General features: G+C 33.6%; 2 protein-coding genes and 1 long non-coding RNA gene across 4 annotated transcripts; 1 reads left to right on the plus strand and 2 right to left on the minus strand.

Annotated features, from left to right (window-relative positions):
• Window positions 1-102: 102 nt before the first annotated feature.
• Window positions 103-8076, plus strand: Alg9 (alpha-1,2-mannosyltransferase Alg9). The gene is made up of 7 exons (XM_081972174.1): window positions 103-471; window positions 3652-3827; window positions 3882-4074; window positions 4132-4331; window positions 4388-4665; window positions 5275-5605; window positions 7352-8076. The coding sequence occupies exons 1-7, from the start codon at window positions 368-370 to the stop codon at window positions 7888-7890; spliced, it is 1821 nt and encodes a 606-aa protein (XP_081828300.1). The 5' UTR covers window positions 103-367; the 3' UTR covers window positions 7891-8076.
• LOC145724118 (uncharacterized) lies at window positions 487-2901 on the minus strand. The gene is made up of 3 exons (XR_014176940.1): window positions 2681-2901; window positions 780-925; window positions 487-705 (listed from the first exon to the last, which is right to left on the minus strand). It is a non-coding gene; the product is annotated as an uncharacterized LOC145724118 (long non-coding RNA).
• A 154-nt stretch (window positions 8077-8230) lies between the features above and the next one.
• mxt (Eukaryotic translation initiation factor mextil) lies at window positions 8231-26127 on the minus strand. 2 transcript variants are annotated; one of them, XM_081972180.1, is made up of 11 exons: window positions 25967-26127; window positions 25647-25795; window positions 22949-23055; window positions 22450-22656; window positions 19873-20071; window positions 19675-19746; window positions 17185-17245; window positions 15696-15969; window positions 11887-12103; window positions 9157-9422; window positions 8231-8973 (listed from the first exon to the last, which is right to left on the minus strand). In XM_081972180.1, the coding sequence occupies exons 2-11, from the start codon at window positions 25762-25764 to the stop codon at window positions 8881-8883; spliced, it is 1614 nt and encodes a 537-aa protein (XP_081828306.1). In that variant the 5' UTR covers window positions 25765-25795; window positions 25967-26127; the 3' UTR covers window positions 8231-8880. The 2 variants fall into 2 exon arrangements, with proteins under 2 accessions (XP_081828306.1, XP_081828307.1); XM_081972181.1 differs by lacking the exon at window positions 19675-19746.
• Window positions 26128-26229: the final 102 nt, after the last annotated feature.

A 26229-nucleotide genomic window follows, 5' to 3' on the forward strand; every position in this document is an offset into this window, starting at 1 on the left:
TTGACAAACAATTTTGGGACATCCTGTATAAAAATTGTAACGATCTATTTTCTTCTTAAAGAAGAAAAGAAGTGGAAAAAAAGGGTTATGTTTTGTTTTTGGGGTGTTTACTGTTTTTGTGTCAATAGTAGACATCAATACAGACTCAATCAACAATTTGGAGACTTTTTAAATGTTTTTCCTGTTTCGTTTGTAATTAAGTTTCATAAACCGTTTATTACAATTTTGTATTTGTATTCAGTAGATAGTGAATCAATTTGCCATCACATTAAAAGGGTCACATAATGAATTATATCTAATCTTTTTCATCTTCAGTGAAACTACTGATAATGAAGGATTGTTTAAAAAAGGTTTGAAAACTTCAAATATGGTAAAAAGCCAGCCGTCGTTTAGATTACGACAAAATGCTTCTCAAAATGTTCAAAGAAGCTCCAAAAAGGATATTAAAAAAGCACCAAAAAGTCAGCATAGGTAAGTTAAGACTAAATTTATTTTTAAATTCATGTATTAAATTACACTGCTTGGGCGTTGAGGTCTGTTTGGGGTCCTATTATCAACAAGAGTAGGAGTATATACTTCAACTGTTTAAATTCAAGCAAATTCTGAAGAAAAAATGGTTCCTCCTGCTGAAAAATATAACATTTACTGTCACATTCAGGGTCTAAAGCATTCATGCAGTAGGAAATTTCAGGGAGGGTTTCAAAACTGAAAAAAAAAGAGTATCTGCAAACTTTAAGAAATCAACTGCTCTGTTGGGAACACCCAGTTCTTTTTCTAACCTGCACAGGCTTTGATGCTCACTGGACATTTAGCTGACTGGACAATCACCCTCACTCAGCCAATCATTTTGGATTTAATATACCTTAATCCCTGTGTAGTAGAGTAGAGTATATATGGGGCTCAGCTGATTGTAGTACTTGGAAACCTAGAAATTTTTGCATTTATTTAGCAAAACAAAATGAACAATTTTATGGACAATTATTCAGACCAGAAGCAAACATTGTAAATATATTAAAATGTTATGTGTAACAACAAATAACTTATTTACACATTCTAAACCCACCAAAAGTTTAAAAATTAAGTAAGTTAAAAATATAGGTATTTAATTACTATAAGGCCCATGCAAACCCAAATTGTATTTTCAGATTTCCAAGACCATGGGTTTTATTTGATTTTTTGAATGAGTGGGTAAAATAGTAGGGTTTGTAAAAAGCGCAAAGTTGTTACTAGTACAAGTATTTTAAAAGTGCCATTTGGATGAGTGAAATTGAAACTTTAAAGATATGTAGGTACTTCTATTCAATTAAAAATATTCACTCTCTTGAATATTTTTCAGTGTCTCTTGGAGACCCTTTGTATAACAATTTTTTGTTACCCAAGCTCTAGGATTAACCATTTAGTCAAAGCAGCAGAGCCACTTTCATTTGGGTGGTCTTATTTGTTTGTTTTTATATGGAAACAAGGCGAGTTTGTTGCTGTTGATTGTTTTCTTGTAATTGTCAAATTTTGAATTTTTGACATTTTAGACAAGTTCCTGTATTTTCGTTATTATGAAAGTTTGGTGAAAATAGCTTTTACATTATTAAGGCGCTTTTTTATGTACAGATTCACTCTTTCTTAACTTATGAACCAAACTTCTACTTTTTTAAATACAAGTCATATTTTATTTTTACCCCCTCAGAATGATTTTCTTGTCCTTTAAAATGACCTATAATGTATGGTCTCCCATAAATTTTCCCACCAGGATCACGAGAATCAACACCTATGGATTTTTTTATGGGGTCACTTAAAAGACAATTTACAATTAGAGGTATATGGAAAATTCAAAATGATCCTAGAGACCTCGAAAAATTTAAAACAGTTCTAAAAATGTTTTAAAACCCTTGTAGAGGCCTCTGGCAAATGAAAACCAGCCTGGGAAGGTTTAAGACACTTGTATACTTTCAAACTGGTTCTAGAGACCTCTCTCCCAATTTAAAACAATTCTAGAAAGGACACTTTTAGAAGACACTGCCACCTTTTAGAAGGTTGTCAGCAGCTTTTAGAGGTGTATAGAACTTTCAAAATGGTCCTAGAGGCCTCTAGCAATTTAAAAAAATTCTAGGAAGGTTTAAAACACATGTAGAGAACACTGGCACTTTTTAGAAGGTTGTCAGTAGCCTTTGGAGGTCTATGGAACTTTTAAAATGGTCCTAGAGGCCTCTGACAATTTAAAACAATTCTAGAAAGTATATAAAGAAAGGTGAGGAACACACAGCAGTCTTCACAATAAATTTTATTAAGGCTCTAATTAAAGAGGGTACACTCTACATCTTTCAGGTGCATAAACACCCATCTTCAGGAGCTTAATGGTGGCGCTGGCTGTCGTTCTATACCGGGGAGACAGCAATACCCATGATAATTAAATTAAAAGAAAATGTACATTAGAACATATTACATTTTGTAAAACTCAATTGGGGGTTGAATAAACCATATCCTGGAGAAAAAAAAATCAAAAGGAACAAATTAATAACTAAACCAAACCCTAACTAAAGGGTCTAGTTAAGGTTGTTAGTTTTCAGTAATTAGTGTACTGTTTTCATAAACATTGAAAACCATATATGTAGATAATAAAGTAATTTGTATTTTCTAGCTCACTTATGAATTATTGCACTCTTGCATAAATACAAGAAATACTCACCAAAAACTGATCTCATGGACTTGTCCATGATGTTGGCTTCTAGATTGTCCATTTTTCCTGGATTTGTCAATATTTATAAACAAATTTATAAAATCAGGAAGGCTTTGAGCCAATTAAGTGATTTGAATTTCAATTGTTTTCACTTATTCCCTACAAAAGTTGTAACAACTAAGGCAGTATACTGTTTGTTTATATCCACTACTCCTACTATATTGTATCTTGTTAATTATTAATTAAACTTACTAAACAAACAAACTTGAAATGTGAGAATATGGAATAAACAATAAACAAACCGGGGTCTAAAGAAAAAGAGGTCTAAGGTCTAACTATTTACATTAACATACAAGCAATAGTTAGGACGAGTTACTTAGCAATTTTTTGCGTTGTTTAGACTCAATTTTAAATATTTATATAAATAACGCAATTCGAACTTTGAAGTTGTTTCTAAAAGACATCATTTATGCATTAATGATGATACATTTCTAAACTCTTTACTTATTTAATGTTGATAAACGAATATTATTACTTCATTGTTATGTCATATTTACTGAGAAGTTTAGTTGAGAACTCAAAAAAAATCTTTTAACACCTTTTTGATTTTTAAATTTCTTAATGGTTCTGACAGTCCATATAAAAACAAGCAAATTAGGCCAATCTGTAGAATCGACCCTGAAAAGTGTAAGGAATATAAACTATGATACAACAGCTGTTAGCTCTTAATTAGGCAAATATCAGAAACCGATTGGGTTGAAACGGTCAGGTCCAGTGTAATTTTTCTTCTCGGGCTACAAAAAGACGGTGTTAAAAAAGTGTGAGGTGCAGCAGCTTGTTTTGACCCTGGAATCAATGCAGGTGATCTAGTCTTGCAACTTTTCTGCTCCGCTTTTGAAACGATCCGCAGATATTTTGGAAACTACAATTGTAGATTGCATTTTGCAAGTGTTGTCAGTCAGAGTTATTTCCTTTTACAGTAAAACCACGGAAAAGAAAGCAGCACAGCCAGTTTCAGTTACAAATAGTTTAGTATTTCCTAGTGGAGACACAGCGTTTAAGGTGCTATTATCTGCTCGATTTTGCGCCGCTATTTGGTCGCACATAACTGATTGTGATGAGACTTTCAACTACTGGGAACCTACCCATTATCTTGGTAGGTGTAATGATTTATTTACATACACGCAAAAGTTTTAAGTTTCACATCCAGTATTTAAGAAAGGCCTGCAAACATGGGAATACAGTCCACAATTTGCTTTACGAAGTTATTTTTACTTAATGCTGCACGCGACCCCCATTTGGATTTATCATAAACTGCTGCAACCAAACCCTCTTTTGCTGTTTTATTTTTCCAGATGTTTACTAGGGCTCTTGTGTGCGTTTGCTGAAGTATATTTTTACAAGTAAGTTTGCCTTTTATAGATTAAATTTTAGAGATTACTAAATGCACTGCATTTTAGAGCTATTTGTAAGGAGTTTGGCGTCCATATTGGACGAATCTGTCTGATATTTCAGGTGTTCAGCCCTGGAATGTTTATAGCCAGTACAGCTTTTTTGCCGTCGAGTTTTGCAATGTACAGTTTTACAGCGGCGTGTGCGGCTTGGTGGCAGCAAAAATATTCTTTGGCAATATTTTTTACTGCTTTAGGTTCCTTGCTGGGTAGTTTGTCGAGTTATCTGCCACACAATCCGATGTAATGTAGTAAACAATTTTAGGTTGGCCATTTGCAGCTCTTTTGGGAGTGCCGATTGCTTATGATATGTTAGTTGAGAAAAAACTGTATAAAGATTTTATACAATGGGCGGCAATATCGGCCTTTGTGATAACTATGCCAATGGTAGTTATAGATTCGTTAATTTATGGTAGACTGGTAGTGGCTCCTTATAATATAGTCAAATACAATGTACTGGGTGGTGCCGGTCCTGAACTTTATGGCACTGAACCTTTTGCATTTTACTTGATTAATGGCTTACTCAATTTCAATGTCATTTGGGTAAGTTGAACATATTTAATATCTACCTATATTATTTAAAGTGTTTACCAACATATACAGGGTGTTCTTGTGTGTACAGTACAGTCCTATTTGTTATTACTTGAGATAATAGTATACCGTCGCACTGACAGAAATACAAGCAATGGGATCGTAAACCATAATGGAATTTAAGATTTTAAAAATAAACTTTTTAAAATGTATGCTTTAAAACGAGCTATTACGTCTTACGTTTCAATATTACATTGCTATAGTAATTTTATAAAAAGCTTAAAAAGAAAGTTAAAATGAGCGTATCAAGGGACATTTCAATTTTATAACGTACGTGGAAGTCTAAAGTCAAGACACGAATTACTCATTCCACAAGTATCGGTGTTTCTCGTAAAAACATCACAGTGGGTAGTTTGTGATTGGTCAAACAAAGCAGCTTTCAGCATGCTGCTTTTTCTTGACCAGTCACAAACTACGAATCAATGCTTTAATGACTTCCCAAAATTAAACCCATTTTTTTTACTCTATTTGTACTGAAGACTGATGATTTTCATTATAATTACCAAGCTTGTTCTATGTGACTATTGTTTTGAATTGTGCGTCACTTAATTTATTTTTCAGATTCTTGCTCTGGCGAGTCCTTTAGCCATTGTACTCAACTCTCAACTAGTACCGTCAAAAAACAAGAGCACCCTCCTTCTACCTCACTGGTTATCGTTGAGTCCGTTGTTTTTGTGGCTGGCCGTTTTCATGCTCCAAAAACACAAAGAGGAACGGTTTTTGTTTCCTGTCTACCCGATGATTTGCCTTGCGGGAGCGATTTCTTTGGATATTTTCCAGAAGTTGATATTCAGAGCATGGAGTTTAGTGAAAAAAATGCCGTATGGGACTCATTACTTGGATAAGACCACTTTAGTTATGGTAGTAGCTGTGGCGTTTTCTTCTATTTTAGGTAAGTCCATCATCCAGTCTGTCCATTCGACATCTGCAGCATTTGCGTAAATCTTAGCACGGTGGGTAGTTTGTGATGTATTAAAAAAAGCAGCTTTCAGCTTAAGTCACCCTAACCCTGAAATCATCCTTACATCACCCCCGATAGCAAATACAGCGCTGTTTGTGATTTATTCTTGTTTTCTAATCTCCTTCCATATTACACTATTAGAATAGGTATTTCTTTATGTGTGTGACAATTGAAAAGCCAGTAGGAATAACGATTAATGTCCAAAAAAAAATAGCTTTTCAAGACCAAAATGTAAAAAAAAGCTTCTGAAAAGTTAAATAAAAAAATCAAAGAACATTAAATTGATAAGAGAGAATACAAATTTTATTTTAGTATTATTATATGGATAAACAGTTGATAAGCAGTATAGCCTCCAAATTCATTGTGAAAAAATATTGAAAGTTTGGTGTCTTCATTTTTCTTTCCTCTTTTGTTCTGTGATAATTACAAGTTATACAGGGTGTCCGGAAAATACGTGTACAACGTTTGACGACAGACTCCTGACGTCAAAATATGTCGATCTAAGCCGACTTAGTTATATCCAAAATTGTCTCGTTTAGCCGGTAGAGGGCGTCAAAAATTTGTAAAAATATTGGGTACAATTTCATTTCTTAAAGAGTATTGATAAGTGTATTCAGCAAGATGGCGGTCATTTTACACATTTGCTTAAGTAATGTTTTTGGTTTACTTAGTTTCTTACAATAAATAATTTCAACTTTATTATACCTACTTTGATGTATGCAGGTAATTGTAAATTTTTTTTTTCTGGCGAAACAGCTCATCCACCGGGAAATATTAAAGAGGTAAAATAGCTTCAAAATACTTCCGGTCACTCGACAAAAATATCTGGGTTGTCATAACGCCGTTCATATAAAAAATGAGGAGAAATGTTGACGTATTATATCACTTTTATAACACTTCCACTTATTTACAGCCGGTGACTATACTACTAGAAAACGTCATTTTATAGTATTAGTCTACATACTAAAATTCATTAAAATCCATTAGCAGGTTATCACGTAATTTAGTAAAAAACCAATATTTTTACAAATTTTTGACGCCCTCTACCGGCTAAACGAGACAATTTTGGATATAACTAAGTCGGCTTAGATCGACATATTTTGACGTCAGGAGTCTGTCGTCAAACATTGTACACGTATTTTCCGGACACCCTGTATTATGATCGATGTCTATCTCTGCTATTTTTGGTGTTTCAGCGAGTGTAAAAAGTTGAAAATGTTTGTTTGGTTTGAATTGCTCTTTCATTTTGTTCAAGTTAAATTTGAAACTAACGCTCTGTCTTTGGTAACTGCGTTAACCGGTTCTAAGTGGATGTAAACTTAGTCCACTGGGTGCAGAAAATCATTCCAACTTTAACAATTTCCGAGATATTAGACTTTTTACTTTTTATCAATTTTATTTTAAATGTTCAGTTTTGTATAAATAAATCGCGGTTATTGTTTGGGTTTTAGCGACCGTAAAATGCTATTTTACCTCCTCTAGGCCGCAACATGATTAGATACATAAAAACAGGACTACCTACTTAATCCAATTCAAAATACTACTTAAAAAAGTCATCGTTATTTCCTTTGACTCTTCAATTATTGTAAATAGTCTGTCACCGGGTTATGAACTATATTCCTTTCTGCTTCACTTTTTGCAAGAATACCACCAAATTAACAATTTTATCAATTTTAGGTTTATCGCGCATTGTCGCCCTCTACAAAAACTACCACGCCCCTCTCGACCTAATGATGGAACTAAATCGTTTCTCAGGCGATATCAAAGTACCTGAGCACAGTGAAATCGAGGTCTGCTATGGCAAAGATTGGCACCGTTTTCCCGGCTCATTTTTCCTGCCGAATTCAAATTGGAACGTGCACTTTATCAAATCGGAATTTGACGGTATGCTACCCGCTCCTTACTCCGCCTATCCGAACGCCACCCAGATTGTACATGACCATTTCAACGACCAAAACAAAGAGGAACCGAGTTTGTATTTTAATGTGAGCGACTGTCATTTCCTGCTCGACTTAGACCTGGGCAAGGAAACCGATTTGGAGCCGATCTACGCGAAACAAAGCGACTCGTGGCGTGTTGTGTCTAATTACCGGTTTCTAAACTCTGAACGGTCTAGTTCATTGGCTAGAGCATTTTATGTGCCGTTTCTCAGCGAGCGCTTTGTTACTTACGGTAATTTTTCTTTATTGCAATCCGTAAAACTTAAGATTCAGTAAAGAATAGTTTTTACAAAATGCTAGTTGTGTTTACGTAAATGTGGTGATTTTTGTGTTGTTTTATTAGGGTTTTAAAATATTCTTTATCCGGAGCAATAAAGACAATTTGCATCGTGTGTGTAGTACTGATACGAAGTCAACTTATATTGTTTTTGTTTTTATTATTAAAATATATGTTACCATTGACTTCGGAGTTTCTTTTAAATAAGTTTATCATAGGATACATTTGTTAATATTCTAGTTGGCTATTGGAAGCGTGGATCATAACATTTTTAAACCGGAAACTTTCATCTCCTCCTTTTATAAATCCTCAAGTAGGGTTAGACAGAAACTCGACAAATTTCAATAAACCAAATTATAATTGCAAAGAGATATAATGAAAAACATTTATCCAATTTCATAAACTACTCAAAAACACGAATAACAAAAAAAACTACTACAAAAACAAACTCTAAGTTGAAATAAATATTTCATAAAAAACAAAAATAATACAGAAATAATAAGATATTTGCCTGCTATCCTAATAACGTTAATACAAGAGATCGATAGTTTTTCTCTTGAGTTTCATAGACTAGTTAAAAAAATCACTTTAACTAATAGACATCCAAGATAGTCTAATACAAAATTAACCACTAGACTGGAATTAAACTTTTGTCAAGCAATTCCATTTTTAAGTCAGTCAATAGAATTAAACGAGCACTTGAAATTATAAATTAAAAAATAACTTAAAGACGGTTAACTACGTTCTAGGCTTATGTAACAACAACGGACTCGTTCGATTATTCAGATCATTGAATGAGAATTAACTAGGTTTTCCAAAGGCACAGTTTTAGTAATCGTAAAACAGTCCAACTAAACACCATCAAGAATGTCGGTGGTTCTCGAGAGCAAGTTGAAGTTTACGTAAACGTTACGACACTTAACACTAAAATCCTTTTTTCGTTACTTTTTTATATTTTTCGTTTTTTTTTTTTTAGTCGCTAATTATTATTAGTCGTCGATGTCCTCGTCGGCGTTTAGAACTCCAGTAGGTTCTTCAGTGCGACTGGTCAAGTATTGTTTGGCATCGAAACATTGGACGACCTGGTAGTAAAAAAAAAACAATAAAACAACATCAGGATCAGGAAAACACTCCTAAAAAAGAGATGGATTTTCATTCGGTTTTAATGGGTAATTTCTAAACGTAAGGGAAAAAGACCGTGTTTTTTTCACTTAAAAATATATAACAAAGCAAACAAGATGTAAAATACAGATCCAATAACTTACTTGACGGGTCAACATAGGATACTCCTGAATAATCCGGTCCCATTCTGTAGGTTCAGTCAGACAAAGTGGCGACATGGCCAATTGAGCCAAATATTCGATAGAATAGGTCAAAGCGGTCTTTGCAGGTGGACTAGAGGAGGTCACCGAGGGCAATTTAGACGAACAAGTAGAAGTAGGAGATGCCTCTTTGTCTGGCGACCGATTTGACTTGAGTATTTTTTCCATGGTACTCGGTAGCGGCTTTCTCATTTTCAGCACTTGAGAACCTTAAAAACGTAAATATGTTGTCATGTCTGCTGTATGAAGAAAAAAGTCACTCGGTAATGTGATAAACTTCTCTTCTCAACACCACTTTTTCTAGCAGTTCATTTTGGTTGCGATCATAAATAAATCGACGCTAAAAACTTTTTCCTAATATATGATAAACTATACATTCCTAAAGTTAATGAGCTGCTGTGTGTGTCCAGTAAATTATCGCACCAAATTAACGTTAAGTTTGATGTCACTGTCGATAGAAGTATTCTGCTACAAAAATTGGTCAAATTAGGTCAAGCAGTGCTCAAATGGTTTGAATCAAAGTTGACTATAATAGAAGATAAAAAGTAACATTTCAAATAGCAACTTATTGTTTGTTGAACAACGTGTTCAGTTCCTCGGGTTCTAGGTGTCTCAGTTTTTCTGATCTACATAGATGATGTAGCAGAGTCGTCAAAAATTGTAAATTGACCTTCTTGCGGATGATTAGAGGTTTTATTTTTAGTGGATCTAAATTAGGCGAGATACAGTCTGTTATAAATAACGACTTAAATAATTTATTTAAATGGCTTTATAAGAACAAACTAATCCTGACTAGTTCTGTGTGTTCAGAACTAAACATAAACTCAAAGATGTGGAACTCTGAGAATATTGATAAATACGAACTACAAATCAATCAAAAATTTCGGTAAAATGTGTGTCCCATACAGGTTTTTTTCTTTTTTGCTCTCGATGCATTTAATTGCAAAAAAACGTTAGTAAAAACCACACTTATTTGGTACACCATATACGCGCAGTCCCATGTGACGTAGAAAAGGCCAGTTGCCCCAGGGCCAATGTAGCTCACTTAAATTTTAATTTTATGTTAGTTTAGTGTTTCAGTTTTTTTTTTTCCAAAATGCATTAAAATTATATAAATTTCACCTGGGTCTCGCGGTCTTCATTTCAAGCCCCTGAAGATGAGCACTTATGAGCTCGAAACATGTTTGGCGTTATGACTGTTACCTCAGTTTGAGGGTATAATAAATATATTGTGGAGAAGGTTGCGTGTTTATTCACCATGTCTAACATTTAGTTGATTGATACAAGACATTATTAAGCAAGTGTTAATAACTTTGGCAGCAATGTAATGGTTGCAAAGAATAATTAATAATTCGCCTCCCGACTCTAGCGTTCCTAACCTACGTTACGGAATTGAAGTCTCTAATTACGTCACGGATGATCGTACCAAGCTCATTTTATTTAAGCCTTTTATAAAAATACTGGCGACTTAATAATAAAAAAGCAAGAATTAATAGGACATTGTAAAGCATACAGTGTATTGAGTTTATATTTTGATCCTTAAATTTCACTATGGTAGACGACTCCATTGTCACTAGCTACACAGGGTGTTCCTTGTATTGGTACGAATTCTTGTGGCTTAAATATGACAATCCAACCCAACTTACCTTAGCCCAAAAGTTGATGATGTCGGAAACACATGGTACAATTTAGTTTTTCGTTAATATCTTCTAATAAACTACTTTGCATTGTTGTTACACATATGGACTGGTTAAAGTGTTTTTGATGAAACTTAGTTAGTTGATTCAAAATACCACTTTAAAGAAGAAATGCTAGAATTATAATGGTAAATTGCTAAGTAAATTGTACTTGCGTAGTGATTTTTTTGCATTTATTAATTCAATTAGCTTAAATTGTACTCAGATGCGTATATCTGTTCATTTATTGACAGTTTTTTTTCTATAGCAAGTTCCACCATCACTAAAAATTATATCTTCAAAAATGTTGGGTCTTTTGATATAAAATTTGTATTTCTTCAAAATTCTTTCAGCAGTTTAGCTAGTACTGTTCCAGTGCTTGTACAACAAAACTTTCGGCCTGCACTTCATTATGATGTCAAAGATTAAGAAAAATTTCACTTGATTGGCTGCTATGTTAATTTTGCAAAATTGCAAACAACGAACAGCTAATAGATGTGGGAGACAAAGATAAAAAGTTTGAACAAATTTTCAAAAAATAATAGAAAAAAACCTGCACTTTAATTAAACCATATTAGGATAGTGGAACTGACAGGATTAAGGTCAGAGTTATTGAAAGTTGAAGACCGTTAAATTAACTACAAAAGTGCTTGCAACTCAAACACTTTATTACTCGAACAAAAATCACAAAAACGTTACTTACAAAACCGACATATCAGTAGAAACCATTCAAGGATAGATTTCTCAGAATCTGATTTTAAGGAGAGGCCAACAGCTTAATTATAGGTAAGAACCGTACACATTGTATCATTAAGATTACGAGTATTATTTAGTATTTAGTGATTGGTATGTTTGAAAAAATTTCGGTAAAGACAAGTAGAAGGGGGCGTAGCACATAATTTAAATAATGACAATACTAAACCTAAATGGCTTTTACTAAAAATGCGCGAACGAAATACATATGAACACAAAAAAAAACGTTCTTAATTTGATTTACCTGCATCGGAAGCAGTTGATGGGTTCGGTGCCGTTACATCTTGTCCGTTCGACATGGCAGGATCGGGAGAAGTCGCTGATTCTACCACTGCGGGTGACAGAGGGATCTCATCGCCGTCCGGCACAATCGGTTGTGGTAAACTGTCGAAACTGTAGAAGTGGGAGATATCGTGGATCGGTTCGCCTGAGAAGTACTCGTCCAAAACGAGTTTGCTAGTCTGTAACAGAATAATGAGGACTTGGTGAGTCTACAACAGGTATAAAATGTAGAGGGATAGGGAGTCCCAGAGGAGAGTAACCAATTTTTCCCAAAAAGCATGTTGTCAATAACAATGAGCGGAAATTACAAAAGTTCAAACTTTTTCGTCCAATGTCCATTTCGAGGGCTCAGAGTTGAAGTGAACCAAGTCCAATTTTTGCCCATTTGATTCTAGCAGTGTTAATAGATGGCTAAAACTGTTTATTTTTCAGTGCAGTAGTGAACCAAGTCCTAAGTCATTATTTTCCTACCAAGGAAGCAGCAGTGGTTGTTCTACCAAGAAACCAGTTTCAGGGGTTTGGTGCACTTAAACACTAAACCCTCCATTTGTGCTTAAAAAACGTTGTACAGGGTGCTGCATTTTCGATGGTTTTACGGGGTACAGAGAAAACGGTAATAGATAGAAAAAAAGTAGCATACGTGTTTCGATCTCATTTTCTGAGCTGAGATGACTGGCGAAGAGTGGGCTGCGCAAACTTCTTTTGTTTCAAAGATACGGGGGGTTTTTGAAAATTGGTCATTTTGGAACCTCCTCTGTATTTCATTTGCTATTAAAGTTATCAAAAAAGGAAAAACGGTTTCCGGTAGAAGTTTTGACGTAGAATCCAATGGCGTAGTCAGTTTTTTTCTATTACGTTTAGTTTCTGACATATGACACTAAGTTATATTTTTTTTAATGGAACACCCTATATATTTTTAGGTCATTTAATTCTGTTGATTTTTACTATTTCAACAGTGTATTAAAACATATAAGTTTGTAAACGTTAATCTTCGTAATTAGAAAAAAAGCGTTTTCTTAATAAAAAAGTGCTAAATAATATGTATAAAAATACCCACAGTCGAAACCAAATTTGGCTATATTCATATTAACATGTTACATGTCGTTTATAAACAGTTTTTTTAACTTCTACCTTAAAAATAGAAGAAAATAGAAATGGCCACTTTTCTTATTAAAGTGACGATAGAACTGTTTGTAACTTAGATTTTTAATAAGATTTATTAAAAATATTTAATTTTCTGATGTGTTAGCTTATATGATTTCCGATTTTGTTTGGTATTTTAGATATTGGCCTTTTTTTAGCTTAGCAAAGGTCCTTTTTTTAAAATAACAAGATTAACCTCTACAAACTTATATGTTGTAATACACCGTTGAAAAGGTAAAAATAAACAGAATTAAATGAACTAAAAATATATAGGGTGTTCTATTTAAAAAAATATAACTTAGTGTCATATGTCAGAAACTAAACGTAATAGAAAAAAACTGACTACGCCATTGGATTCTACGTCAAAACTTCTACCGGAAACCGTTTTTCCTTTTTTGATAACTTTAATAGCAAATGAAATACAGAGGATGTTCCAAAATGACCAATTTTCAAAAACCCCCCGTATCTTTGAAACAAAAGAAGTTTGCGCAGCCCACTCTTCGCCAGTCATCTCAGCTCGGAAAAAGAGATCGGGACACGAATGCTACTTTTTTTCTATCTATTACCGTTTTCTCTGTACCCCGTAAAACCATCGAAAATGCAGCACCCTGTACAGGGTAAGAAAGTGGTTTAATCGGTAATTTTTTTTTTTAAAAAAGGTAAAGCAGAAAGAAACAAAGAAGGTTCAAAAACCAACTGACATACACACGGTAAAACATACATATTTGTAACCTGGAGAAGGAAGTACAAACCAAACATGAATATACTCTTATATCACAAACGGCCAGCAATTCTTTTGCGAAATTATCCATTAAACCACTTTCTTATTCATTACATCAGTATTTCGATACCTTCGAGGGCGTTTTTCAAATTTGAACCTTTTGAAAACTCTTGGTAGTTTTTTGTTTATGAAAATATTGAAGTGAATTACAAACACTGTTTAGGAATTGTTTTGATTCCAGTGACATACTTAGTTTTTTGCTACTGCCTTTCGTTTCCTCAAAAATTAACATAACAGTCTTATTTCAAGTGAAAGCAAAACTCAGAGTCGATCTCCACAAATATATATTAATAAAAAGTTGTTATCTGCTTAACATGTTTCGGGTGTATTCAGACACCCATCTTCAGAGGCTTAACTAGATCACTAGTCTGCTGGCTGTCATTCTAAAAGGGGGGACAGCTGAACCCAGATGTACTAGGGTGGTTTTTTTATTCTGCACGGGGGAAAAAAACCTTGATCAAAAAACCCAGTTCTGGTTCTTAGGTGACAGGTTGCTCCGTTTTTTATTCTCGAAGGGGGAAAAAACTTAATCAAAACCCAGAGAAGTTGAATGATGTAAAATCTGCATGTTTATCTGAAGGAGACCAAATGGACACGAAAGGGACGTCACACAACAAAAAACCGCGGTGGACACTCACAAGTTGGACATTTAAACAGATTAAAATTCCTTTGTCTTTCCCTTTGTCACTGTGGAGGTGTGACCGTGCAGGGCAACATGGCTTGGGTGCAGCCGGACATGGAGTCTCGCCCTCCACAGTCACCTCCACGGTCACACCTCCACAGTGACAAAGGGAAAGTCGCCCCCATTTTAATCTGTTTAAATGTCCAACTTGTGAGTGTCCACCGCGGTTTTTTGTTGTGTGACGTCCCTTTCGTGTCCATTTGGTCTCCTTCAGATAAACATGCAGATTTTACATCATTCAACTTCTCTGGGTTTTGATTAAGTTTTTTCCCCCTTCAAGAATAAAAAACCGAGTAACTAACTTCATCTTTGACATCAACACTGGGTTTTGATTAAGTTTTTTCTCCCTTTGAGAATAAAAAACGGAGCAACCTGTCACCCAAGAACCAGAACTGGATTTTTTGATCAAGGTTTTTTTCCCCCGTGCAGAATAAAAAAACCACCCTAGTACATCTGGGTTCAGCTGTCCCCCCTTTTAGAATGACAGCCAGCCGACTAGTGATCTAGTTAAGCCTCTGAAGATGGGTGTCTAAATACACCCGAAACATGTTAGGCAGATAACAACTTTTTATAATATATATTTGTGGAGATCGACTCTGAGTTTTGCTTTCACTTACACTCACTACTCCACTGCGTGCATATGGACTACTACTTTTCGAGTCTTATTTCAAATTAAATATGCCCTAAAAAATGTCCATTTTAAACTATTTACTACAATCTAAGTATATTTATAAATACTCTCAAAACCAACTCAAGGTAATATCAAATATACTGCGCGCCACCTGAACCGGGACACTAAATGACTCATTTTTTAAACCGCGCTATTTCAAAACAAATTAACGGATTTTAATGCAGTTTTAAATGTCATTAGGTTTTGGCGGACCTGAATTCGAGATTGAGCATTGCTATGTTGCATTTTTCGGATAAATCTATATTTCTTGAAATACGGGACATTAATTGGAAAAGGTCTAAAAACGTCCCGAGCTATGGGCCTAAACAACACTTAGAAAACATAAGAAAATTTAAGTTTTTGCACGTCATAACACACGTAGAATGGCTCAAAAGTAACAAATATGCAAGTACGAAGATGAATCTGCCTTTAGAAAAATACTTTCAACTAAATAATTCTTGGAATAATTTTCAAGTAATAAATTGAGAAACTTACCCGAACCAGATCCAAGTTGTCGCCGGTTATTTTGATCGTGTGACCGTTTGTAATCACCGTGTACTTGTACTCGCCGATATTGGCATCCGGAGTGCTCAGACTATGCATAAGAGCGCGGGATGCCCTAGCGGACGAAGGTAAGGCGCTGTCATCCGATGCTGAAGAGTTTATGCTCGAGCTGGAACCGGTCAGCGGTCCTCCTGCACCTGCACTGCCCTCACGCACCGGTGACGCGTTACGTCTGATTGTGTCCTCAATCAGTTGCTTCGCGTGACTAAAAACAGTTTTTCCCATTTAGCTACTAATAACTGAAGCTCTAATGCTCGTATTTGAAGGGTGCACGGGAAAAACAAGCTAAGTCAAATTTTGAAGTTTTTGAGTACAGCAGTTTTATCTCTAAAATCGTTGTTAACTGGTCACCTATACGCATTAGAAACATAAATATTTTTTTATATATAAAGTAGCATGCTTTTTTATTTAATATAATAATTACAAGGTGGTTGTTGAAGAAGATACAAAAATAGGTCTTGACTTAGCCTGTTTTTCACCAGATTTATATTATAAATATTAAATTCGTCAAACTTAAGTAGCAAACAAGGTAATTCATAAATTAAAATGAATGTCAAAAAATAATTAGTTGAAACCTTGTTTTTTTTTTGTTGATAAAAAATTATTAAACTAATTAGTTACTAAAAAGATTGAAAGGTAAGTAGGTCATTCCCGTGTACGCCTATCCTAAAATATGTTCTATTAGACGACGTAGCTCGTTTTTCTTCTGACTAAGTTTGGACCCTGTATAGCATCGCTATTGTCTATCGGGTGACACTGTTTTCTCAATTTGGCCAAAAATTGACTTAGCTTGTTTTTCCCGTGCACCCTTCATTTACAAACGATGTTTCAGTTGTTCTCAGACTTACTTATAATCAAGAACAGTTTTTTGTTTTATAATCCTAACTTAAGGTATTGACCTGACTTGAGCATTGATTTTACGGCCTTCAGCTGCCTTGACTATTTGGCAACTTGAGCATTGCTCACGTTCTAAATTTTAACTGTCTCTAATTGAAGGTTAGAGCTTTAATGTGCTTTAAACCTCAAATCAAAAAGTTTGTTGTTTATCTAATTCATTTTAAAGAAAACAAATACTGTGGAAGTAGTTACCAAAAATTAGTAAAGTATTAACCACAGGTCTTCAACATAATTAATAATTTCAGTATGATCCATGCTGATGAATTTTTGGAATACATCATAAAAAAAATTTGTTAGAAAATGATAGTCTCCATGTATGATGTCATTCATCATACATGGAGATAATCAAAGTTGCTTAAAAACGTTGTCAACACAAAAATTCACGAAAGATGTTGACACGAAATATCACTACGTTAGATCATTGTAGGTATTCAGAAGAACTTACTACATCCAAATATGGTCCCATTTATATGCCTACAATTACTTCCAATAAAATAATATCTCTGAGAAACTAAATACTTACTTTATGCTTTCCTCACTGGCACCAGTAATTTGCACTAGCCTTTCCTTGGCACCAGGACTAACTGGAAAATAAGAAGTAGATAAAAATTTGATTCTATTCATAAACTAAGGTAAGTTAGGCAACAACGAAAATGTTAGGTTTCAGTCGTGAATCGTAAAGCAAAGATAAAGGACATATTTATCAAGGCAAATTTGTGCTATTTTGTATTAAACCTCCGCAACTCAATGAATCCCATGTTAAACATGGTAAAAAAAAAACATTTTTGAAGTTAAACAACACGCACTGATAAAATTAGGAACACGGTCAAAATTTACATTTAGTTTAATATCAATTCCCTCTTGAACCTTACCACTATTTCTTCATGAATCGAACTTATTACCGCCTTTGAAAGATGCGTCTTTGTATCACAAGATTTCAGTCTGCTTTGAGACACCGTGTAGAAGAAACAACAGAGAAAGAGATTGTTTGCCTGACTTGTTTTATTTTATTCAGATTTATTAGTAAAAAATGCAGTTTTAATAAAAGGTTGATAATGCTTTTAGCGTTTTTCAAAAGAGTAATAAGGCCGGACAATTTTAACTATTGAGGCTTTTTAGCCATGAAGAAGATTTAATATAAGACAAAACGATGAAAAAGGTGTAATGTAAGGTTATTTCCAATCAATAGAGCTGTAAAAGATACTGCGAAAGAATATTTAGATATTTGAATTGTCCTAGAAAAGAAACTGGTTACCTAATATTTCCAACAAGTATCAAATAATAAATAACCAAGATAGTAAAAAAATAACCTAAGAGATCAAAAAATATCTTACGTTACCTATTTTATTACTAATGGTAGCATTCTTATACAAAAATGTTTCCTTATTCGTTTTGTGTTGAACCTTGAAACACCACCATGATACACATCTTTTAAAAGACCCAGGCAGCTTTACTGCTATGGTAGAGAACAGGAAGGCAATTTTTTGTTACGTTGGTGACAGTTTTCACGTGATTTTAGAACACTATTTAGCTAGACGGTGACGTGATATATGACAAATAACTGTCTTAAATCCCAGAAACACGTCCAATTTCGCATTTCGAAAACTGTGTTAAACTTTTTGAAATCCCTATTCAAGGACACAAAAAAATACTACAAAATTTAGTTCAGTCAGGGAGAAAAGCGGTCTCAAAGTTTAAATTACCCGAAACACAGTTTGAAACGACAGTCAGGGAAAAAATAGGCTGTTAAACTCAATTGACTGAAGGTTTTAAGCACATTTTTGGAATCTTCATTAAACCTTCTATCCAATAACGAAAAAATACTACAAAATAAAAGATGCGGATTTGGCAATTCACAGTATAAAAAATGTTTTGAAACCCACATAATAACCATGTTTATTAAAAACGATAAATTATATACAAAATTAACAGAAGAACGGTAGAAGAACCACAAAAATGGTAGATATAGCGTTATAACGGTAGACCTGGCAACATTGGCTGTGCTTTTTGTTAAAACTTTTGTTCCTACATTTTAGATAAAATTCTCTAAAAATGGAAAAAGACCAGTTCAGAGAATAGACGATTATCTACAAGTTTTGGTGGTGGCAATAGTCAAAAACCTGAAAACCGTGTTCTATTTAGTTTAAACAGTTTACTATACAGGTGTGGTAAATCCAAAACCGACCATAGGAAAACCGCGTAACGGACAGAGAAACGTACATTATTGCATGCGCGGGACTAAGACAGAAAACGAAAAAAATATCAAGTAGGCCATATTTTCAGCGCGCTGTTGCCAAACGCCAAGTATCACTCAAATACCGTCGACAAAATAACTTGGCGTTTGGCAACAGCGCGCTGAAAATATGGCCTACTTGATATTTTTTTCGTTTTCTGTCTTAGTCCCGCGCATGCAATAATGTACGTTTCTCTGTCCGTTACGCGGTTTTCCTATGATCGGTTTTGGATTTACCACACCCGTATAAAGTGATCCTTCGGAAATTGCAACCATCCAGTACATTACTAAATTTTCATAATTAATGTCATTATGGTTGTTCCATGATGGATCGATGTAGTTCCCAGGAGACCACCCTGTATAAATACTTACTTACTTAGTGCAAATACTAATAACTTTTGAAATGAAAATTATTAGGTAAAAGTAAAACCATCCCGTTTGACATCTTTTCTCAAAAGAGCCAATTTTTTTTATACACGCAATATTTAGTTCAAATAGTGTTTGTTATATTAGTCATGCAAATGTAAAGTATTCATTTTTCCTTTTTATTCTATATTAGCAATTATAAAATGGCATTGCATAATGTCGTGTTAAACCATTTTATCGGTATTAATAATAACAGAAAAAAGATGAACAAAACGCTACTAAAAGCGGATTCTTGTGAGAATTACTTACACTGCGCAATATTAGGCGGAATGTTAATAATATTCACACACGTTTAGAGGTTACAAGAGTGGTTAAGCAAGTTAGTGGATGGACTAACATCACTCCAGTTTTTACCTCTCTGAAACGATATAATAGTTTCACTCAGTTCCTCAATCATATGCACCCGCCTTCCTTTGATTCCCATCACTATAATAAACAGACAAATTCAAATATCGGTTGCACGTGGAATAAAAACGAACTTGTTCAGTGACGTGAAGCAGAAAGTGGTGCAAACCGCTGGAAAAAATAGTTCAGCCCAAAAACACTACTAACCTTTGCCGGAATCAGCATTGCGAATAACCACTTCGTCTTTGCAATATTTTTTGCCAGGAATCCTGGTCGGTTTTGCAAACTTTCCTGATGGTTTAATCACTTCGCCGGGTGCTAACAAGGGCGCGGACGAATTTAATGTTAATACTGATGACATCGAATCACTAAGGCTAGTTATGGATATGGAATCGTTGAGATCGACCTACAACGAGAAGCAGTTTCAAGAAGATGGTTTGAAAAATTTTGCTTTCATATTTTCCGTAATATACAAGAGATTGGAAAGTATCCTCTTGTAGTGAAACGATTGCCTTGTTCAAAAATATCTCAAAATCAATATTGTTCTTTCTAGTGTTTAGAAAGGAGGATGCATTGGATGAAATGACATTATCGTCCTCAAAAAATTATTTTGTTATCTTGAATACAAAAAAATAGAGGAAGGGTTGATTGGAGCACTAAATTCAGACTTAGATTTTTAATCATTTTAATTAATTTGTGTATTGTGTTACTGTTAAAATAGAAATTGAATGTCTTATATAAAATATGTATAAATACCCCCGTGTATGTATCCAAATGAGTGATAGTGAATACAATGTAACACGGAATCAAACTGGCTATACTGTTGAACTTTGATTCACAATAAAACAGATCCAACTTCCAAAAAAAATCACCACAATCTATACAAAATGTTTCAAATAAGCGGGTTATAGAGAATTTTTTAGAAAATTGCAAAAAAATTTACCTGAAAATGAATTTTTCTGAGACTGTATGTAGTAAACTCAGTATGGTAAATCATGACCTTGGAAACATGATTCTGCTGTCAAAATGACACAAAACGAAAATAATTATTGTATCAGTATAATATCAAAATTACAAATACAACCACACAAAACTAAATCAATAAATTCAATTTACAGCAGGAAAAAATCGAGAAAACTGTTGAATATTAACAAATTTAAAAATTTGTAAATAACATACGTTAATAACGTCAAATTTCCATCTCGCTCAGTTCACATGTAACAGAAAAAGAACGAAAATTATTACGTCACTGCCACTAGATCTGAGACTGACTTTACCGAGTATTAATAAACGGTAATTCGATAATTTTGGAACAAATTACAGGGAATATTTCCCTCATGTGTTAAATGTCCCATAGGAGCAGTGCATTTTCACCAGAATGATTTCACGTCGTCATGGAATCATAATAATGCCACTGTACGATTGGTTTATTTAATGTGGTTAATGTCCAAATACACTTCAACCTAATAAAAATTAGACTTTTTGGTAACATTTCGAGAAATAATCTCACTGAATACAGCTCGACCTTTTAAATTAACCAGAGAATTTCCATTCTAGCAGTATAGATAATTGTACTGGTGCAAATTATTCGCCTTTGGTTTTCAACCACCTTTGGTTTCACCATTTATAATAACAAATGGTTTATCAATTTGCGATGAATGACGTCACACAAAAACATCGATTTGTACTTCTTATAAACGCGCTTGTTTTGCACCAACAATCGATTGTTCAGTATCAGTTATTTTATTGAATTTATATATTCATTTCATTCAAAAAAATTGTAAATATCGTTCTAAACTAAACTAATTAAATAAATAATTAATTTTAATTATTAAAGTCAAATTGAAATGACACTGACAGTAACAGAACAACAAAACACACAATAGAGAAATCGGTTTTTAAATTCGATGGAAAAAATAGCCGCATTCATAAGAACACATCGATTAGCAATCGCTAGACAATTTTCTTCTAAATGCACTGAAAAAGTCGATTAGTGTTCATCAAATTTAAAATCGGATTTCTTGATTGCTAATCGATATATTTTAGTGCATTCAGAATCAGAAGAAATTTTTTTAGCAATTTGTTTTTATGAATGTGGCCATTGATTCTGAATTTATAATGAAACTCCAGTATTAAGCATCATTCAAATACACTTTATGGCTATTGCAACAGTAAAGTATGTGTACTCCTAAAGGTTAGGTACATTATAAACTAATGTACTGTTCATACTTGTACACTGCGGAATTAATAACTTAATAGTAGTGCAAAACCTATCTAGCTTTTAGCTTTTACTCTTTAATACAAGCAATTAATAAGGTGAGCCATTTCAGACGTTTGACAGATGCGTATTTATGTTGTCAATTAACGGTTCAAAATTCGAAAATTTGAAAGAATGCTTTTTTGTATTTGTTTTTGAATGTTTGTTTAGTTTGTACCTAATTATCTTTTTTGAAACAAATAGTCCAAGTCTAAACGATGGTTACGATTATTAGTATGACGTTTATGTCTTGTGCTTCTGAAATCCTAATTTGATTCCAATTTTCTAATTTTAATTTTGAGTTTATCGTGAATGATGTCATTTGTCTACTCCTTGCAGTGCATTTGCCATTAACAGTACAAATGCACTGCATGTTATATGAATGTTACTTTACATTGTTGAACGCAAGTTTGACAGATGAGTAAAATTCGCATCAAAAATTACCGTTTTCCTTTTTAAACAAGTAAACATTAAAAAGCTGCCATAACCAAACCTTCTTATCTTATAGTGTACGTAAAATAACTCACCTGAGAACATTGGTTTAGCTTCTTCTTGTAGTACATATTCATACCATCGGTTCCCTTCCAACCTTTGGCTCGTAATTCAATCAGTTCGAGTAAATGTAATCGAGAAAGCATATCGACTCGTAGGTCATCTTGAGCTTTGTCCCTGAATATTTTAAATGCATGATCTAGCTGCTCTTTGTAGAGAATTTCTAAATAAGCGCCATACACCTGCAAACCTCAAAAAGTAAATAACCACCAAAAAGTTTTAAGCTGAATTTATAAACTCTCGTATGTTTGCCCTGTTCGAAAAGTAACCATACAGAATAAATAGGTTTACATTTTTATACAGCACGCTTTTATTAAAATTTAAATAGTCAACACAAATATCGATTATCAATTAAAATTCAACTAAATTACAAATCAAAGAGTGTTCATTGTTGGTAGTTTTTAAAAGCAATACTGTTCTCTAATATTCGATATATTATGTCTTTTCTATTACTATAATTTCAATGCTTTTTACCTTTAAGTGCTGACACAAGTTGATAATGCTGTCTTTGTAGTTGATTTCATGGATGTTTGAGGCCAGGAGAGCAGCCACTTGATCTACTGCTTGTAAAACTCCTTCCACTATTTGAAAGAAAAAACAAATAATATTTGATATAAACTAACTTTTGACAGTTAAAAATTGAAAACTGTTTTTCGATAACTCTGAAAGCAGTCAGTGAAAGGGGTCAAACCGAGGGTCAAACAGAGACCCAAACAGTTGAACTGTTCATGGAAATTTTAATCGTATTGGCATGTTATGATAAATATTAATATGCCAAGAGGTAAATAGACATAGTTCAAAAAATATGACCTTAATCAATTTCTCAAAGTATTGATAGAACCAATAATGAAAAAAATATCAATCTAGTAACTTATGACACGTGAGGATATTGGAAACGGATACAAGGTTGGTTAAATAAAAGTTGCGTAGGTATTCGTCTGCCTGAAAATAATGTAACTTAATAATGTTTTCCGTCGACCATGTATTAACACCCTTTTTTAATGGAGGATAATTTCTGAAAATACATAACTTTTTGCGTAGAATCCAGTAATGTAAGTAGTTTTTTCTATTGGTCACGGTTTTTGAGATACGCACATAAAAATTGTTATTTTAAATAGAACACTGTATATTATTTCATCTTTGAAAAGATCATAAAATTACTATTCTAATGACATATAATACTTATATTGATATTTCAAAATTTTATCTTTTTAACAATTTTTTGGTCAGACCTCAAAAACCGTGTTTAATAGAAATAAAACTATTTACAGCTGTAGAAATGTATTTTTAGAAATAAGAAACAATGCACCTGAAAGTTTTAAACAAAATTACGAATTCAGAGAAGTCCCCTATAACAGTTTTCGTAATTAAGTTTTGTATCAAATTTCAGGCCTCAGACCCCGACATCAGTTTTTGCCTATCTCTATTAATAAGAGCACTTCCCATTTAAATACGTCCAATTTGGCTCACCCCGTACACTTAAGAGTTCTGTTGCTCCACTACCGTTTTGTAAGGTTTGAAACAACATTAAACGCTTCTTTTTCAAGGTCTGATGGCAAATCATTTTAAAATGTGTTTTTTTTTTTCAACAAACTTTCACAATGGTTGACTAAAGCAATCTATTAACAATCCTGACCTAGATCTGTTGCCACAGCAAATTCACATTTTTCTTACCTGTATTCAGTATTCTAGGTATATTTAACCTAAATAATTTTACTGACTTAATCATACAAATAATAATCGTTATAGTTTTAGATAAAATGTTGTATGTAACACGTAGGTTATATTATTGTCAAGCATTTAAAAAATTGCATGACAAGGCCATAGGCAAAGTCGTGTAATCACATACTTTGGGAGACTCTGTATACTGATGGGCCATCTAGAAATAAAGTAGACACAAAAATATTTACTACTTGTATGCATTTATTTGATAAAATTAAAAATAAAAGAATTAAAGGGGGTATTGTGAGGGGTAGCTAATATTTGATCAATCACCCTGTAACAACATTTTAAACTGGACACACTGTAGAGGGTTGGCTGAAAGAGGTACAAGTTGGAACTGAAATGAGTTAATTAACCCACTTTAATACTGAATATGAGATTTTTAGTCCAAAGTGTCAAGCTACAAAAAAATTAGGGTTTTTTTCAGATCACCTAAGGTGATGCAAACTTATATAGATAGTTTACAACAAGGAATATGAAAACAATTGCCAGATGAATGCAAATATTGGAAGTTACTTCCACAAAATGCATTGTTTTTGTCTTTTCAAAGTATTAACTGAAGCTTAAAATTTATAAAGTAATTTTACTCTATTTAAACAATACCATTTCTTTGAGTTTACAAGAATTATTGTAAAATGTAATAGCATCCCAGAATTTAAAAACTGACTGATACATAATTTCATAAATTTCCTTGGGAGTAATGCAAAACAAAAACAAACATATCCAGATGTTATTAAAAACTGTCATCTATTTACTTAACTGAAAACAGTTTTGGTAGATGTTTGTTTGCTCTATTCCAAAATCATTAACACATTCTTATTATTTAGAAGACTTAATAACAGACATAAAAACTAATTAATATTTTACATTATATTTTATTTTTTGCTTTTGGGGCATGATTTTGATATTTATTTGAAGTGAAACTTGTCACTCCTCATTTATTATAATAAAAGCAAACTAATTTCTACTATAAGTAGCAAAGCTATATTTACACTGTAAAATGGTAATGTTTACTAGCATATGCCCCAAAGGTACTTAATCCCAGTTTTAAAACTAGTTTTGACTGTGACATTTATACCAGAATCTATCACAGTCAAATATACTAAAGGTGGTAATACCAAGGGGTCAGATATTTGGATTACTCAAAATCAATCAGTATGACTGACCATTCTATTTTATGGCATTCAATGACAACTTGGCTAACTGGTAACCACTTTATGGACATACACCTGCTAAATTTTCATCTAAACAATAACCCAGTGGGGCTATTCTTGAAAGTAGGGAACGGAATTCTCAAGAGAAGTGTTGATAGAATGTGACAGAAGAAGCTGACAATGGCGTGTTCCTGTCACATTCTATAGGGTTTCTCTTGATAATTCCCTTACCTTGTTTCAAGAATACGCACCCTGGTCATTTTATTGGAGGTATTTCAAAACAACTTAAGACATACCTGCATCCATGACACCATCCTGTCTCAGCTTATTGGCCAACAGCTGAGCTTGGCTATGCGACTTAACCAGTTCATGCTTTTTGGGGTGTTTCAAGCGGGACGCCAAGCCCGAAGACATTTTCGTTTGGAGGAAACAAAGACGGTGTGTCCTAAAAAAGCATTACAAAGTATACTGACTGGCTGAATTGCGGAGTGACTCATGTGAAAGTCTATTGCATTTTTTTTTTAACATTCTTGATGTTTTTGTTCATTGACTTGCATGTCATGCTGTTTTAGATAGAGAAGGGAATGAAAAAGAGTGTTATTGTGATTGATTTTACCTTGTTAAGTTCGAGATAATTTTGGGTATTTTCGTAGAAAAACCTCTCCTACGCTGCTAGATACGCAACGCAGCGAAATATTTTCATCGTTTTCCCCCGCGCACACAAAATACGCATGTCTTGATTAAAATGTCTAAAGTCTACACAATTTAAAAATAAAAATAGTGACCTCTTCTTTTTTCGCTTCTTCTTCTTATTTAATGTAAGTACAATTTATTTCTTATACCTGCAATCTGATCATATACCCGATATTCATGGCGTCT

Source organism: Ips typographus, linkage group LG2, assembly GCF_016097725.1.
Source record: "Ips typographus isolate SLU linkage group LG2, UJ_Ityp_2.0, whole genome shotgun sequence".
Classification (NCBI taxonomy): Eukaryota; Metazoa; Arthropoda; class Insecta; order Coleoptera; family Curculionidae; genus Ips; species Ips typographus.

Excerpts from the sequence above, each read along its gene's own strand:
- Alg9 (XM_081972174.1), top strand. The coding sequence starts at position 368 with ATGGTAAAAAGCCAGCCGTCGTTTAGATTACGACAAAATGCTTCTCAA. Across the intron at positions 3,828-3,881 it reads GGAACCTACCCATTATCTTG|TATTTAAGAAAGGCCTGCAA; the intron begins GTAGGTGTAATG and ends TTTCACATCCAG. Across the intron at positions 4,332-4,387 it reads TGCTTTAGGTTCCTTGCTGG|GTTGGCCATTTGCAGCTCTT; the intron begins GTAGTTTGTCGA and ends AAACAATTTTAG.
- mxt (XM_081972180.1), bottom strand. The coding sequence starts at position 25,764 with ATGTCTTCGGGCTTGGCGTCCCGCTTGAAACACCCCAAAAAGCATGAA. Across the intron at positions 20,072-22,449 it reads AGCTAAACCAATGTTCTCAG|GTCGATCTCAACGATTCCAT; the intron begins GTGAGTTATTTT and ends TTCTCGTTGTAG. Across the intron at positions 17,246-19,674 it reads TATTATATCGTTTCAGAGAG|TTAGTCCTGGTGCCAAGGAA; the intron begins GTAAAAACTGGA and ends CTTATTTTCCAG.